The sequence below is a fragment of the Phyllopteryx taeniolatus genome, chromosome 19, assembly GCF_024500385.1.
Source record: "Phyllopteryx taeniolatus isolate TA_2022b chromosome 19, UOR_Ptae_1.2, whole genome shotgun sequence".
NCBI classification, from domain to species: domain Eukaryota; kingdom Metazoa; phylum Chordata; class Actinopteri; order Syngnathiformes; family Syngnathidae; genus Phyllopteryx; species Phyllopteryx taeniolatus.
This window is the reverse complement of record NC_084520.1, coordinates 18,831,788-18,846,679: the sequence shown is the minus strand read 5'-3', so window position 1 is coordinate 18,846,679 and position 14,892 is coordinate 18,831,788. Positions and strand designations below refer to the sequence as shown.

The window sequence follows — 14,892 nt, the reverse complement described above, 5'->3', positions numbered from 1 at the left end:
CCTGTCGGCCACGCCCCCGGTATTGTGACGTCACTTTCACGCGACGTGGGTTTGTCCATTTCTATAAGGATGTCTGTTTTGTGTTTGGAGGAAAATAAATCCATAAATTAAAGCGGTAAAATTTTGCTACATGTCAGAATTAATTCCCTTTAAAAATAGGCGACTAAATTACGATTGTCTTTTTTGTTGACGTCACGTCGCGCTGTACGTTACGTTACAGGCCGAGCTTTTCCTTGATTGGTCGTTTGTTTCCAGTTTAAAAGTGGAGCGCGGAGCGCGGAGGGCGAGCAAGTTGCGGAGACCTTTGCGTATTCAAATATTATCCACAGTGAGTAGAGCTTTTTGGGGGAAACAAACACATGTAGCGCATTTTGGACGTCCATATCTCAAATTCCGTCCAAACATTGTCTTCAAACACTCACGGAGCGGGCCCGTTGTCAGTTGGCTAGCTGTGGCTATGCTAACAGCAGCAACGTTGACACCGCCGTGACCTTAAGTAAGTCCGTCAATTTAATTTATACGTGCGGCACTTCTCACACAGGACTCACAAAGTGCTTCACATGGTTAACAAATTGAATCGTCGACATTTCACACTTTAGTTCGTTGTCTTGCTGACAAACTCACTTTTTGTATTCATGCGAGTTGCTGCTTGAGTATGTAGCGTTACTGTGAGACATCCGCAAACTCCTCCATGTGAAATGACAATTGTCGTTGTAAAGTCAGCATCATAACAGAATTTAAGGGGATGTTAGCCGATTCAGTGTGTGTCTTTGTGATTCGAACAAGCGGATGGAGTCGTGTTTAGCCGGGAGGCCGGAGAGGATCGGCCCGGTGGAGGTGAACGACATCAAGCGAGACCTGCTGGATGAATTCTCGGCTCTACCCAAGCAGGTCACGATCACCTTCATTGTAATTGCACTTTCGCAAAAATAAGCAAACACAAACTCAACGAAAGGTCTTTGTCCTGCTCTAAATGAAAGGTCAGGGGGTTATTCCAGCCAGAAGGTTCACTGTGCTCTGAATCAAAAGCCGAGTTCAGTTCTCACGTGACTTCCCCCGAACTCAAGAACTGGGATCATTCAGGTCTGGAACAACTGAGCCGAATTAGTTCAATCAAGTTTAAGTCCCTTCACCTTGAGCCAAGTTCGTTCACGGCCACAGCCAAAGCTAGCGAGCAGGTTAGGTTCACGGAGTCTGTTACCGCGGTGACTGAGTCGGGATTCCTCTTACCTGACTCTTGGAAACCGATCGATCAGGCTTTCCCTCGTCTCAGGATCAACTTCCTCCCGGGTTTTCACATAACCTGCTTGCCGGAATACCCCCCAGCTCAAACAGACCGACAAACCGTACCTTGCCCTGAGCTGTTGCCATCGTAATCGTTCACCCAATTCTGTAACTCTCGCTTTCACCAACCAGTGCAATACGTCTGTCTATTTGTGCAAAATCACACTTAGAATTGAATCGTTCATAAAGCAGGTAATAATGATAATACATATTATATTATACATGATACTATATTATTCATCTGTCCATTGGTTTATTTATTTATTTTTACCGCGAGTGTGCTGGCGCCTATCCCAGATGACCGGGTACACCCTGACCTGGTCGCCAGCCAATCACATGGCACATTGGATGAGCTGCCATTCGCACCTTTGGAAGATTTCCTCTTCAGCGAACCTGACGTGCGTCTTTGGAACGTGCGAGCAAACTGGAGTACCTGCAGAAAGCCCACGCAAGCACAGGAGAACATGTAAACTACTAAAATGCGGAACACCAACTAAAATACTCAAGTGTCTCTTTCGAGTATTATTCATTATTAATAACTCGTGCCTAAAAATACAACAGCCCAGATGTATCTCAGTTGAGTGCATATTGCGTTTGCAGTCAATAAAAACGTAATGCACATTGCGCACATTTTCATTGAATTTATAGTAATGTGATTACCACCAAATATTGTAGCATAATCTATTTATTTATTTATTTACATATAAATGCATACAGTGGGACAAAAAAGTATTTCGTCAGCCACAAATTGTGAAAGTTAAAAAGATGAGACGCCTGTAATTTTCATCATAGGTATACCGCAGATTTTGAAAGAATTTAGTAGCAAATTATGGTAGAAAATAGGTATATGGTCAATAACAAAAGTTCCTCTCAATACTTTGTTATATACCCTTGGTCGTCTTCCCAAGGTTTCCACAGACTGTTGCTGGTATTTTGGCCCATTCCTCCATGCAGCTCTCCTCTCGAGCAGTGATGTTTTGGGGCTGTCGTTGGGCAACACAGACTTTCAACTCCCTCCGAAGATTTTCTCTGGGGTTTAGATCTGGAGACTGGCTAGGCCACTCCAGGACCTTGAAGTGCTTCTTACGAAGCCGCTCCTTCGTTGCTCGGGCGGTGTGTTTGGGATCGTTGTCATGCTGTAAGACCCAACCACGTTTCATCTTCAATGCCCTTGCTGATGAAAGGAGGTGTTCACTCCAAATCTCACGATCCATGGCCCCATTTATTCTATCCTTTACACGGATCAGTTGTCCTGGTCCCTTTGCAGAAAAACCGCCCCGAAGCCTGAGGTTTCCACCCCCATGCTTCACAGTAGGTATGGTTTTCTTTGGATGAAACTCAGCATTCTTTCTCCTCCAAACACAACAAGTTGAGTTTTGACCAAAAAGTTCTAGTTTGGTTTCATTCTCCCAATCCTCTTCTGGATCATCCAAATGCTCCCTAGCAAACTTCAGACGGGCCTGGACACGTACTGGCTTAAACAGGGGGATACGTCTGGCACTGCAGGATTTGAGTCCCTGGCGGCGTAGTGTGTTACTGATGGTAGCCTTTGTTACTTTGGTCCCAGCTCTTTGCAGGTCATTCACTAGATCCGCTCGGTGTGGTTCTGGGATTTTTGCTCACCATTCTTGTGATCGTTTTGACGCCACGGGGTGACGGCTTGCGTTTAAGCCCCAGGTCGAGGGAGATTATCTGTGGTGTCGTATGTCTTCCCTTTTCTAATAATTGTGGGAACCCACAGTTGATTTCTTCCCAGCAGGCTGCTTACCTATTGCAGATTCAGTCTTCCCAGCCTGGTGCAGGTCTACAATTTTGGTTCTGGTGTCCTTTGACAGCTCTTTGGTCTTGGTCATAGTGGAGTTTGGAGTGTGACTGTTTGAGGTGGTGGACAGGTGCCTTTTATACTGATGAGTTCAAAGAGGTGCCATTAACACAGGTGCCTCCTAAAGAAGTTACAGGTCTGTGAGAGCCAGAAATCTTGCTTGTTTTTAGGTGACCAAATACTTAATTTTGACCGTCATTTGCTAATAAATTCTTTAAAAATCAGACAATGTGATTTTCTGGATGTTATTTTTTTTCTTCTCATTTTGTCTATCATAGGTGAGGTATACCTATGATAAAAAAATACAGGCCTCTCTCATCTTTTTAAGTGGGAGAACTTGCACAATTGGTGGCCGACTAAATACTTTTTTCCCGTTTAACATATACCAGCGTGCAAACTTTTTAATATACATTTATTGGTCTGTCCTGAAAGCTGCTTCTCTTTTTGTCACTGGATTAATAAAATTACCTATCCATCCATCTAATGTTTGACTTTAGTGAAGTTATTCTATTTTGGGTGTAAGGCGTGTTAAGTCGTTGCCTTCGGACGAACGTACGATGGGGAAAAACGAGTCTATTTGGCCAATCAGGAGAGCCGCAGGGAACTAAAGCGTCGAAGAACTCTGCTGACACGCAGGAAGAAAGCAAACATGAAAGGCGTCGTGACTCTGCTGGCGTGCGTCCTACAGCGTGTGTCCTAGCGCCTCACTGTGGCATAAGCGCGATACTGCACATCACCTGTAAACATTGTAGAACTGTATTATAAAACAGTCGAGGATGTAAGGCAACAAGTGAGGACCTAGATAGAGTGTCTCTCAACAGGGTGCTTCAGTTCTGGGGTGGCCCTGGGAAAAACCAAAAGCGCCTGCCAACAGGCACAGCGCTCATTCACTCGACTGTCCGTGATCGCCATCGATCGGTAACGATGAGCTTGGGTGCGCGTGTGTCTGTCTGTGTGTCGGCGCGTCCTCGTCCTCAGGAAGAAGTTCCGAGCCGGTCGGAGAACCTGCAGGTCTATCTGAGGGTTCGACCGCTCACAGGAGCAGAGACCGGAGAGTCGCAGGTAACGCGCGCGATGACTACGTCGAGGGGTCAAAGTTCAGAATGATTCTGCTTGCAAATATGCTCAGGACTGCGTGGCCATCGAGGGTCCTCACACTGTGGTCCTCAAAGCACCCCGGAGCAGGCAGGCTGACAAGATCCCTCCTCAGACTGCTCAGAGGTTCACCTTCACCCAGGTAAACGCGTGCCCACACGCATTCTCTCCGATCTCCGTGTTGAGCTGTGAGACGATGTCACTTCCTGTTAGGTGTTTGGACCAGATGCCAGTCAGAGGAAAGTGTTTGAGGGATCAGTTCGTAGTTTGGTGCGAGACGTTCTGCGTGGCGAAAACTGCCTGCTGTTCACTTACGGCGTCACCAACGCTGGGAAAACCTTCACCTTCCTCGGTTGGAACACGACGACGCTGACTGTCTGTCTGTCTGTCCGCCTTCTCTGACGGCATGCCCCCATTTTTAGGTCCGGACCACGACAGCGGCCTACTGCCTCGCTGTCTGCGGGTGATCTTCAACAGCACGGAAGGTCGTCTGTATGACGGCTGCGATCTGAAACCTCACCGTTGTCGAGACTTCGTCCGACTGACTGCGGACCAGCAGAGGGCGGAGAGCGCCGGCAAGACCGGTCTGCTGAGGACCGTCAGAGAGGTCGCCCGCGCGACATCAAATTGTCTGCACTGACAAACCGCCGACAGATTTAAAAGCCAGTTGAACTTATCACATCGGCATTACCGATCGCGGATTTACTCAAAGAAATTAAAGAATAAAATCAGACGGACGTTCTGAAAACATGAAATATAAAACTGGGCAACCTTATGTATTTTTTGACATCAGAAATTGTGAATGGCGAACACCGAAGTGAAAGAAAGACGCTAACAGGGGCAATGAAAGTCAGTTTGGCAGCATTGAGAGCAACAAAGTAGACCTCTCAAAAACACTTATTTACAGAACACAATTGTTCACATTTATGGGGAAAATAGGATGGTATTATATTCGGTTGAGGCTCCAAAGGTGTTTTGTCTGCACTTGAGGACACGGCCCCCGCTTTCACAACATCGATGAGGACGAGCGGACGCTGACTCTGCTTGTCCTTTAGAAGTGTTGCGTTTCTAATCCAGTAAACGATTTGTGTGTTTGTTTGCCGTTGCAGATTGACAAAAATGCCACTGCCAGATCAACTTCTCTTGATGGTTGGTAACTTGTCTTGATTGTTGACGTCGATTTTTCTAGCCGCTGAGATGTGAAGTTTTCTCCTTACATCAGCTAACGGTGTGCATGTCGACGCGTGCGTCAGCCTCGTCTCTCAGCTCCGACTGCAGCGCGAGCGGCGTTTCTGAGAGCGACCGCTTCGCTCTGGAGGTGGCTGCCAATGTTCGCTTCTCCGTTTGGGTTTCCTTCTGCGAGATTTACAACGACAACATTCACGACCTTCTGGAGCAGGTAACGCACACGCACGATGTAAATGTGCCGCGCAGCGCGGCGTGTTCCCCGATCGGCTGATGGAGTCGCGGAACCGCGTGTTCAGGTCGCAGGTGGACACGTGAAGAGGACGGTGCTCCGTCTGTCTCAGGACATCAAAGGAAATTCCTTCATCAGGGGTAACTCATTCCCCAACACACACACATTTCCACACAGACACGAATGCATGCGCGTGCAAAAACAAACGCAGTCTCACACAAATACAACATACAAGTATATACACAAAAACATGCGCACACGCACAAAGACACAGGTGTGCGCACACAAAGACAAACGCGCACTGTAGGGCTCGGCGATTAATCGTGATTGCAATTTTGGCTTCTCAGGATTATCCAAAAAACATCGGAATAATACTAATAGCTTGGATTCAAATAGTGCCTTTCAACGAACAAATTGCCGCTTTACACAGAGTAGACAGAAGAAGACGGAACAAAGGACACTAGCCAATCGGCGAAAAACGAATGTGCCAAACGCTGCGGTGTATTGCAAGTTCCTGCGTTGTAGAAGCACCTTGAACGCACCGTGTGACGTATGTTTTTCTGCCCTCCCCAGTTGGAGTTGACTCCAACAAACGAAACGCGCAACAAAAGCAATTGCACACATTGTATTTTTAAGTAGAACACACACTTCCTTGACAGCTTTATGCTGACACTCAATGAAAAAACAGATTTTTTGCCTTCGACATCACAGGAGGGATTTCCCTTCAAATAACCAATATTCACACACAAACGTAGGTCATATAACAATACTCACACAGGTATATATTCTTCCTAATCTGTGAAAAACAAATTCATAATCAAGTTAAACTTTGACTTTCTTCTTCTACTCTTTTTATCTGGCTGAAAATGTATCACCATGCATGCACTGGATTATAAATGTTTCCGTAATTACCCAGCACAAAAACATGACACCATTCACAGATATCCAGACACACACACACACACACCTGCTCAGACACACTTGAAGTGTGGTGTGTCGCGCAGACCTGAAGTGGATCCAGGTGAGCAGCCCAGAGGAGGCCTACAAGGTCGTGAAGATCGGCAGGAAGAACCAAAGCTTGGCCTCCACCAAGCTCAACCATCAGTCCAGCAGGAGGTGAGCGAGCGCTTCCCGTCCCCCGTCGTCCGCTCGTACTCACCGCCGGCCGGCCGTCTGTTTGCACAGCCACAGCATCTTCTCCATCAGGATCCTCCGAGCGGACGACTCCGCCGTTCCCAGATTCCTCGGCGTCAGCGAGTGAGCGCCGCCTCGGCGTCGCCCCCTCTCGCCCGACGCCCGCCTCGTGTACCTGGCGCATTTGTTTGTGTGTCTAGGCTGGCGTTGTGCGACCTGGCTGGGTCGGAGCGCTGCTCGCGCACGCGCAACACGGGAGAGCGCCTGAAGGAGGCGGGAAACATCAACAGCTCGCTACTCGCTCTCGGGAAGTGCATCCACGCCATGAGGGTCAAGCAGAACGCCAAGTACGCGCCACGCCTGTGTGTGTGTGTGTGTGTGTTAAGGAGTAATTTTCATATAGTTTGATCAATAACAGTCAAAACATTTTTTGGGTGGGATTTTATAAGAGTAAATGTCTCCAATGTTGAAACAGCCATGCTTCAAGTCCTATTTTCCAAAATCTATTCATGATTTCAAATTGTACGCATTCATCAAGTTGGCAGAGCTAATGGCGATGGCCCATCGAAATCAACTTTTTATAACGGTAAAGACAAACCGCTTAACACATAAAAATGCTGTGAGCTGCACAATTTACATGCGTTGCCCATCAGGGCGAACCCTAACCCTACTCAGGAAAGCCACTCTTGTCTTCATACAATCAGAATAACGGTAAAGACATGCAAAGGTCTCAGAAATAACCGCATTTATTTTGCTGTCAATGCAAAATGGCTGACACGTCACAGATCCGTCTGGTGTATTGCAGCATCATCTCTCCAGTGGCATTAACGCTAAGGACAGTTGGAGTGCCATTGGTAAAAGACGTTTTTGACACCACGATGTATTTGTCCATTTGGACCTCCGTAGCGTAACTTAGTATCAAAGTGTCCATTTCATTTCCAACAGCACCTTGGTTTGGTCAGAGTCGAGTGTCCAGGAAAGGCCCCCCTGACAGCTACTTCTGTGGGAGCCAGATTTGGCTAAGACCGCCCCCTTTCCCCTGATCGGTTGACTCCGTTTTGTTGCGTCGAGATCTTGGCGAGTTACGTAGATCGGGTCGAGATATTCCAATGAGCCGATTTCAGGCCTCCGGTCTGGTACCGAGGAACGCGTGGACCATTTGAATTCCTATGTCGCGTTTGCTGAGGCGCCAGAGAGACAATGTTCGATCCCAAAATATCAAAGACATTTTGCCATTCAAACTGAGAATATTACTTTGGAATATTTTTGTCGTGTCCTTTTGATGGATAACGACTGACAATAATTCAAACACGCATCAGTCAAATGATTTTATTTTCAAACGGAAATTCAGCGGACCCCGTCTTTACCGTTATTCATCGAATTATATGAAAATGAGCCTTCATCGCCGCTCTAAGCTCGAATTGTTTTGATTTTCGAACGGAGATGAGTGAATTTAAAACAAAAGGAAAACTGCTGTGGGTGCCCGTGTGCAGGTTCCAGCACCACGTTCCCTTCCGGGAGTCCAAGCTGACTCACTTCTTGCAGTTCTTCTTCTGTGGTGCCGGCAAGGTGTCCATGGTGGTCAACATCAGCCAGAACTCCTCCTGCGTGGACGAGACGCTCAACGTCCTCAAGTTCTCCGCCCTCGCCCAGAAGGTGCTCCCGCAATCTGGCTTATTATCACACAAGCGTGATGTTAAAGGACATTTCAAAGAGTTCGCCGGTGTCTTAAGGGCCTGTCTCAGTGGCCTGGAAACCAGTCGGAGGCGTGTTCGATTTCATTGGAGACTTTTGACCTCTGATCAAATCAGAACGATTGGCCCGATATTTTTGGATTTGTCCTCAATTCTCATGTATCGAAAAAGCTTATTGAACAGTTTTGGTCAACCTGTGTGTGGCCTGCTCTGTCTGACAAGCTCAACACACAACACCACACACGCAAAGGCTTAGTTGCGCCGCCGGTCTCGAAATCTCACGTGATCTCACAAAAAGGAGGAGGAGGAACCCTTCCGGATGTGCGCCTACGTTACCCAAATGTTCCCGATGGTGTTCACAAAAAATCGCCTTGTTTTGGAAAAGACTTCTTGCCGTCTGGGGGACCTACGTTTATACAAAAAAAATGTCACCCCTTTGTGGAGTCGGGATGTCGGGGCGCTTCTTGATTGGCTATATTCCGTTCCACGTCACAGTTGACAGAGTCATGACTCGGAAGAAGTCGGCTTTACCTACACACGAGTGAAAACTATTGAACACGTTCCTTATTTCTGATCGTCGGCCCTGAACTGTTTCCGACCCGAAAATCGTGACGAGTCCACTTTTAACACACGCCGGACCACAGGATCATCTTGTAAGACGAGATTGTCTGGCGTTTGAGGCGCTCGGTCGGGAAGGAGGCGGGGCTCTCGGGTTAACTTGTTGTTCTCGTCGTGTCCCCCAGGTGGTGGTGTTGAACTCCCAGCCCGCCGGCCTGGACGACTCCTCCCTCAGGTCGGCCATGGAAGTGTCCGTCCTCATCGACCGGGCCGACCGGCGCAGGAACCTGTTGGCGCGCGGGCGCAAAAGCTCCATGGTGGCCTGGGAGACCACCCTGGAAGACGTCATGGAGGACGACGACGGCGGCGAAGAAGATGCCGAAGACGAGGAGAGTGGGATGGAGGAAACGGTGCTCAAGGCAGAAGAGGAGGACGGCGATGGGGAGGAGACCATGGAGGAGGAAGTCAAGGTAGAAGGTTTTCTTTTCGCAACGCTATTTTTATGGAATTTCACAGGACTGAAATCCCAGAGAACAAATGATGAGCAACGTACACGAGCGGTTCTGCTGCTCTTCTTACAAATAATCATCTTCAATTTAAGGGAAGTTTGACGGGGATTTTCGGCCTGTACAAACTTATTTTTCATTGAAATTTGTCAGCCAATCAGAGAAGGGCTTGCCCGAGTAGCAGACGAATTGAAAGGGTCGAGGAGATATGTTGAGAAATAATCAAGGTCTGATGTTTTCCTCTAGTTTGAAGCAGGTTATTATTTTATTTTTTTGGTTTTTTACTACCAGATTTCTTGAAAGGCAATATCAGACAAAAACTTTCCTCAAAAAGGCATGTATGAAATCTTGACTTCTGGTCGTCAGTCGCTTCATTGTTACGTGAGCAAATCGACGCTCGGGTGCGCGCCTGTGTGTGTGTGTGTGTGTGTGTCAGTTGGACAGGGAGGCGGCGTTCCGTTTGGTTGTGGAGGCCAAGATCCGAGAAGAAGTCTGCGGCGAGTTCATGGAAATCTTCAACAAGATGGAGCGAGACTACAGGTGATCGATCGCTGACCCGCGCGCGCGGCCGTGGGCTGACGTTTCGGGTTTTGTCCAGCGAGCGTCTGGAGCGGGAACGGCAGATCCTGGAGGAGCGGGCCGAGACCAGGCTGCTGATCCAGAAAAACCTCTTCATCAGAACTGCCGGCCTGCGGCCCCCACAGGTGCGTGCGTGGATTCCTGCGTGCGTGCGTGCGTGGGCGGGCGCGCAACCAGGCTTCTAACCGGCGCTGCCGAATGGTCATGTAGGAAGAGGAGGGGGCGAGCCTTGCGGAGGGAATCATCCGCTCGGTCGGCGAAGACCTGAAGAAGATCCGAGCGGACGCTCAAAGCGTGCACCGACAACTGCTGCTGGCCAATCAGGTGACCGCTTTCTCCTTCGTCTTTTGTCGCTCAGAAGCGTCGGCAAGCCCCGCCCCCTCACTGCTACGGCCGCCGATCGCACGCCGACACACTTTTCTTAGCTTTCCCTTTGTTCCTTTTTAACCGACGACTGTTGGACTCAGGAGGACGAGGGCCCGAGCGCCTTCCACGCCAACATGGCCGACCTGCGAAGGGAGCGGCGGGCCGCCGCGGAGAGCTCCGCCCGCAAATCCAAAATCATCCAAGAAGTGACGCAAGAAAAAATGCGCAGGTATTGATTAGCATTTCAAATAGAACAAAGTTTTGACATCTTGGGTTGAGCTACAGTTTCTCTGTGTGCACAGCCATGTTCGGATTGACTTTTTCTTCAATCATCCATCCATTTTCCCAAGCGTTTCTCCCCCTTGAAGGCTGGCGGGCGCGCTGGTGCCTATGCCAGCTGACTTCGGTACGCCCGGAACTGGTCGCGGGGCATTCTCAAATCATCCATCCATCCATTTTCCGTACCGCTTATCCTCACTATATTATACTAAAATATAAAAGGAAAAAGTCAGTCATTCTGTTTGATATTAAATTGAATCGTAGAATAACAACGCGTGTGTGTAAAGTGAGGCAACTTGAACGTTGCTCAGTGTTGGGCCTGTGAATATTCTATTTCACGGTCGGGGCATCGCAATAGCGGAGACGAATTCCTTGTGTGTTTTGGACAAGATGATTCTGATTCCGATACCGCGTACCCGAGGAAGGAAGGAGTCGAACGTTGTCCCGAGACAATTTCTTGACGCGTTTCACAGTCGGTGACAAAAACATTTGCTGTAAGCTTCTGCGTTTTTGTTTGTTAAAACCGCTTGCTTATAAAAACAAACAAGATTTACCCGTTTAAGAATCCCCACAATTTTGCGGCACATTCGCAGCAGGAAAGCCAACCTTTCAGGATGCGAGGCCTCCCCTCGGTGTGACGGCGCAATTGCAACTGACGTGACGTGACGTGACGCTTTTCAGGAATAACCCGCTCGTATTTCTGCAGCGACAGCAAGTGTGAACGGCTCGCGGAGGAATTGGCAAATCAGAAAGCGGCATACTGCCGCCAGATCGGGGAGCTGAGGGCGGAGCTTGAGCATCAGGGCGCAGCTCTGCGGAGGAAAATAGACGACGACCTCGCGCGACAACAAGGTGAGTGACTTTGTGTGTCCTAAGCATAATGGTAAAGACGAATTGAAGACTCTAAGTTGCCCGGAGGTGTGAATGTGAGTGCGAACGGTTGTTTGTTTCTATGTGCCCTGCGATTGGCTGGCGACCGGTTCGGGGTGTACCCCGCCTTTCGCCCGAAGAACGCCGGGATAGGCTCCGGCACCCCCGCGACCCTTGTGAGGAGAAGCGGCTCAGAAAATGGATGGATGGATGGATGGATGGTAAAGACACTTGTTGAAACAAAGGGGGAGAACAAAAATTCCTTTTTTTTGTACGGATAAATGTCTCCCATGCCAAAACAGTCACCCTTTCCGAAAAGATGCAAAAAGATTTTTCATATTTTGGCATTCCTAGTAAAAGCAATCCTTATTGCCAGAGCGAACGGTGGCAGCCCACTGAAATACGCTTCTTTTTATCACGCTAACAATAAAAGTGCATAACAGTAAAGACATAAACGGCTTCCTAAAAATGCGTTGCCCTTAATACTCTGTGGATACAAGTGCAGAAATGAACCCAACTACTCGGGAAAGTTACATTACACGCTTGTCTTTATACAGCTTATGACGGTAAAGACGTGCAATGTTTGCGACCCTTTCACAAATTCATACATATTCATTCATGTCCCAGAAATAACAGTCTTCATCTTGCTGTCTGCTCGCGTGAATGCAAAATGGCTGCCACATGACAGATCCCTTTGGTGTATTGCAACAACATCATGAGGCTCTCTCCAGTGGCCTTAACGCTAATTTGAAAAAGAAGCCAAAAAAAAAAAAGGAACGCGTTGGGCACCAAGATGCATTTGTGTTCGTTTTCATGGAAAAGGCAAATTAAGCCAGAGGGGAAAATCCGGTCGATCCCAAAATTATAGTAGCATCTTCACAGACCATGTAGCACATCATCAAACTTCATTTGGGACAACGAGCGCTAAATCTTTTTTTCTTAGAAACTACTTTTGATGGATAAATGCCAATCATTCAAATGAATAGATTTTCAAAAGGAAATTCCGTGGTCCATGTCTTTACCCCGATGGATCAAATGAGATGCAAATGACCCATGCGTGTGTATGTGCTTCAGAACTTGAGCGTGTCGTGCGTGAGAAGGAGGCGCTGGTAGAAGAGCACGAGAGACAGACGGACGCCCTCAGACGAGGTGAGGACGAGCGCGCGTCGGCGTCTACCGAACGGTCGCCCGCTAACCGGCTGGGCCCGCTTTTCCGGCCGTCAGAACTGGAGCGGCGCCGGCACGACGAGGAGCGCGAGGAGAAGGCGGTGCTGGCGGACGAACCGGAGGAGGAAATGCACAGGCCGTGGGAGAGGCGGAGACAGGAAGTGCGCGCGCAGGTCACCGTGGCCACCGCGACGACACGCTCACAAATGATGATGTCGTGACGCCGCGCATTTGTGTGTGCGCGCAGGAGCCGTCGGTGTGCGCTCAGCCCGAAGTTTCTCCTTTCAACGCCATCCAATCGAAAGGCAAAAGTTCGGCGAGGAAAAGGAAAAGCTGCCAAGTGGAGGTGGTAAAGTTTGGACTTTCATCTGAGATGCATTTTGCAATCCAACCTTGACGTGTGTGTGTGTGTGTGTGTGCGTTTAGGGCTTGTCATCCAGCGACAACAAGCGGGCGAACATCAGAAGCGTCACGCAGGTGAGACGAGCACTGTGATTGGTCACCTCGCTTCCTGCCCGGGAGGATTACAAAAGGACTTCTCCTCCTTCTTTCTTTTTCTTCTCTTATTGAATCCTTTTGTTGTTGTTGTTGTTGTTGTTGTTGTTGTTCAATCTGGTCGGAGCAGCAGAAGGCGTCGCCGTCAGTCCTGAGCAGCGCAGGTGAGAAAAGCCGACGATTCCGGGCGGGGCCGGCAGGGGGCGCTGCTGTCACTCAGTTCAGTCTTTTGTTTGTGCGCTCAGCTAAAAGCGTCTTTGGACTGGTTGGCTCTGTCACCATGGCAGCGAAACCCAAGAGAGGACGGAGGAAACTTTACGGGAAGGAAGAAGCCGCGCCGCTCATCATCTCGCCGCACGCGGTCAGTGTGCGTGTGCGCACGCGTGCATGTGTGTGTTGACACACTTTTTGCTCACTACTCGACATGTATGTGTGTCGCTGTTTGTGTGTTCAGACGTGCACGGCGGCGGATGCAGACGAAAAGGAAAGTGATCACATGATCATGAAGCGCCAGCTGCGCTCCAAGACTGGCAGGAAGTGACATCATCCTTGTGTTTTTTTGATTTTACATTTGTTTTAATTGAAGATGTTTGTGTTGTTGTGGGTTTCTGACTTAAAGGAATCTGTTTTCCTCGAAGGAAATAAAATGGTATCATTCAAAAGCCTTCACACATGATTGAAAAAGATCCAAATGTCACATTTTCTTGCGCTTACCTGAGCTGGGGTCACGGGGGCAGCAGCGGGAAGCCCCGGCCACTTGGTCCAGCTCTTCCGGAGGGATCCCGTCGTCAGTTTGTTCAATTTTGAAAATGCGGTCACGTTTGCAGACGTACATCTCATTTCCCGTTTAAGGCCATAAAAGAGTGGAACGAGCTTGGTACAAATCGAACAACCAGTCTTTTCGAGAGCAAAACAACTCCAAGCATTTCAAACGAACTTATTGGCACACCGCCGTCCGTCTTTTCCTGAAATAAGTGTTCGATGGAGTGATCCCGAGTGTTGAAAAGAAGGGGAAAAAACATGATTGGTATTGCAGAATACTTCTCCGTAATTCTGCAAATGAGCCCCCGACCGGTTAGCACATCCGCCTCGCAGGTCGGAGGTCACGGTTTCAAATCCTGTGGGGCGTTTGCATGTTCTGCCCGTGCCCGCCTCCCACATTCCAAAAACACGCATGCGAGGTTTATTGAAGACTAAATTGTTCGTAGGAGCGACCGGTTGTTTACGTGCCCTACGATTGGCTGGCGACCAGTTCAGGGTGTAACCCGCCTCTCGCCTGAAGTCAGCTGAGATGGGCGCCGGCGTGCCCGTGCCCGTGACCCGCTTCAGAAAGTGGCCGAATCAGCCCGGTGGCTATTTGGAATGGACCCCGAGCGTGTCAACGATGTTGTCGCGCTGTCGGCTGGCTTGCTATTTTCCATTTGCTCTTTTTGCCTTGTCCCTCTCCTTGCTTACAGTGCAAGTTTTGATCTTGTAATGGATGATGTATTTTTGATTGTGTGTTTGTTTTTGTTTCTTGGAAACAAGCTCTCTGCTAAATCTGGTGCAAGCATCTTTTCATGTCTATCGATCCTGAATAATGTTTGTGCGATTTTTTTCGCCTGTGGTCACCCGGGAGACCTGCGG

The 14,892-nt window shown here is 48.7% G+C and overlaps 1 protein-coding gene across 7 annotated transcripts; it reads left to right on the top strand.

The window, feature by feature from the left end:
- Positions 1-12: 12 nt before the first annotated feature.
- LOC133469127 (kinesin-like protein KIF20B) lies at positions 13-13,935 on the top strand. 7 transcript variants are annotated; one of them, XM_061755793.1, is made up of 28 exons: positions 13-115; positions 256-328; positions 787-891; positions 4,085-4,168; positions 4,236-4,343; positions 4,415-4,553; positions 4,624-4,808; positions 5,311-5,350; positions 5,455-5,600; positions 5,686-5,758; positions 6,623-6,734; positions 6,804-6,875; positions 6,953-7,099; positions 8,246-8,408; positions 9,190-9,474; positions 9,947-10,050; positions 10,109-10,214; positions 10,300-10,413; positions 10,557-10,684; positions 11,441-11,586; positions 11,745-11,825; positions 12,679-12,753; positions 12,829-12,944; positions 13,019-13,117; positions 13,198-13,248; positions 13,397-13,430; positions 13,512-13,627; positions 13,721-13,935. In XM_061755793.1, exons 3-28 carry the CDS (start codon positions 790-792, stop codon positions 13,805-13,807), a joined length of 2,913 nt encoding a protein of 970 aa, XP_061611777.1. In that variant the 5' UTR covers positions 13-115; positions 256-328; positions 787-789; the 3' UTR covers positions 13,808-13,935. The 7 variants fall into 7 exon arrangements, with proteins under 7 accessions (XP_061611777.1, XP_061611779.1, XP_061611780.1 ...); XM_061755795.1 differs by lacking the exon at positions 13-115 and having other exon boundaries at positions 121-328; positions 12,829-12,932; XM_061755794.1 differs by lacking the exons at positions 13-115; positions 256-328 and adding an exon at positions 339-496.
- Positions 13,936-14,892: the final 957 nt, after the last annotated feature.

Excerpts from the sequence above, each read along its gene's own strand:
- LOC133469127 (XM_061755793.1), top strand. The coding sequence starts at position 790 with ATGGAGTCGTGTTTAGCCGGGAGGCCGGAGAGGATCGGCCCGGTGGAG. Across the intron at positions 4,809-5,310 it reads TGCTGAGGACCGTCAGAGAG|ATTGACAAAAATGCCACTGC; the intron begins GTCGCCCGCGCG and ends TTGCCGTTGCAG. Across the intron at positions 10,051-10,108 it reads AAGATGGAGCGAGACTACAG|CGAGCGTCTGGAGCGGGAAC; the intron begins GTGATCGATCGC and ends GGTTTTGTCCAG.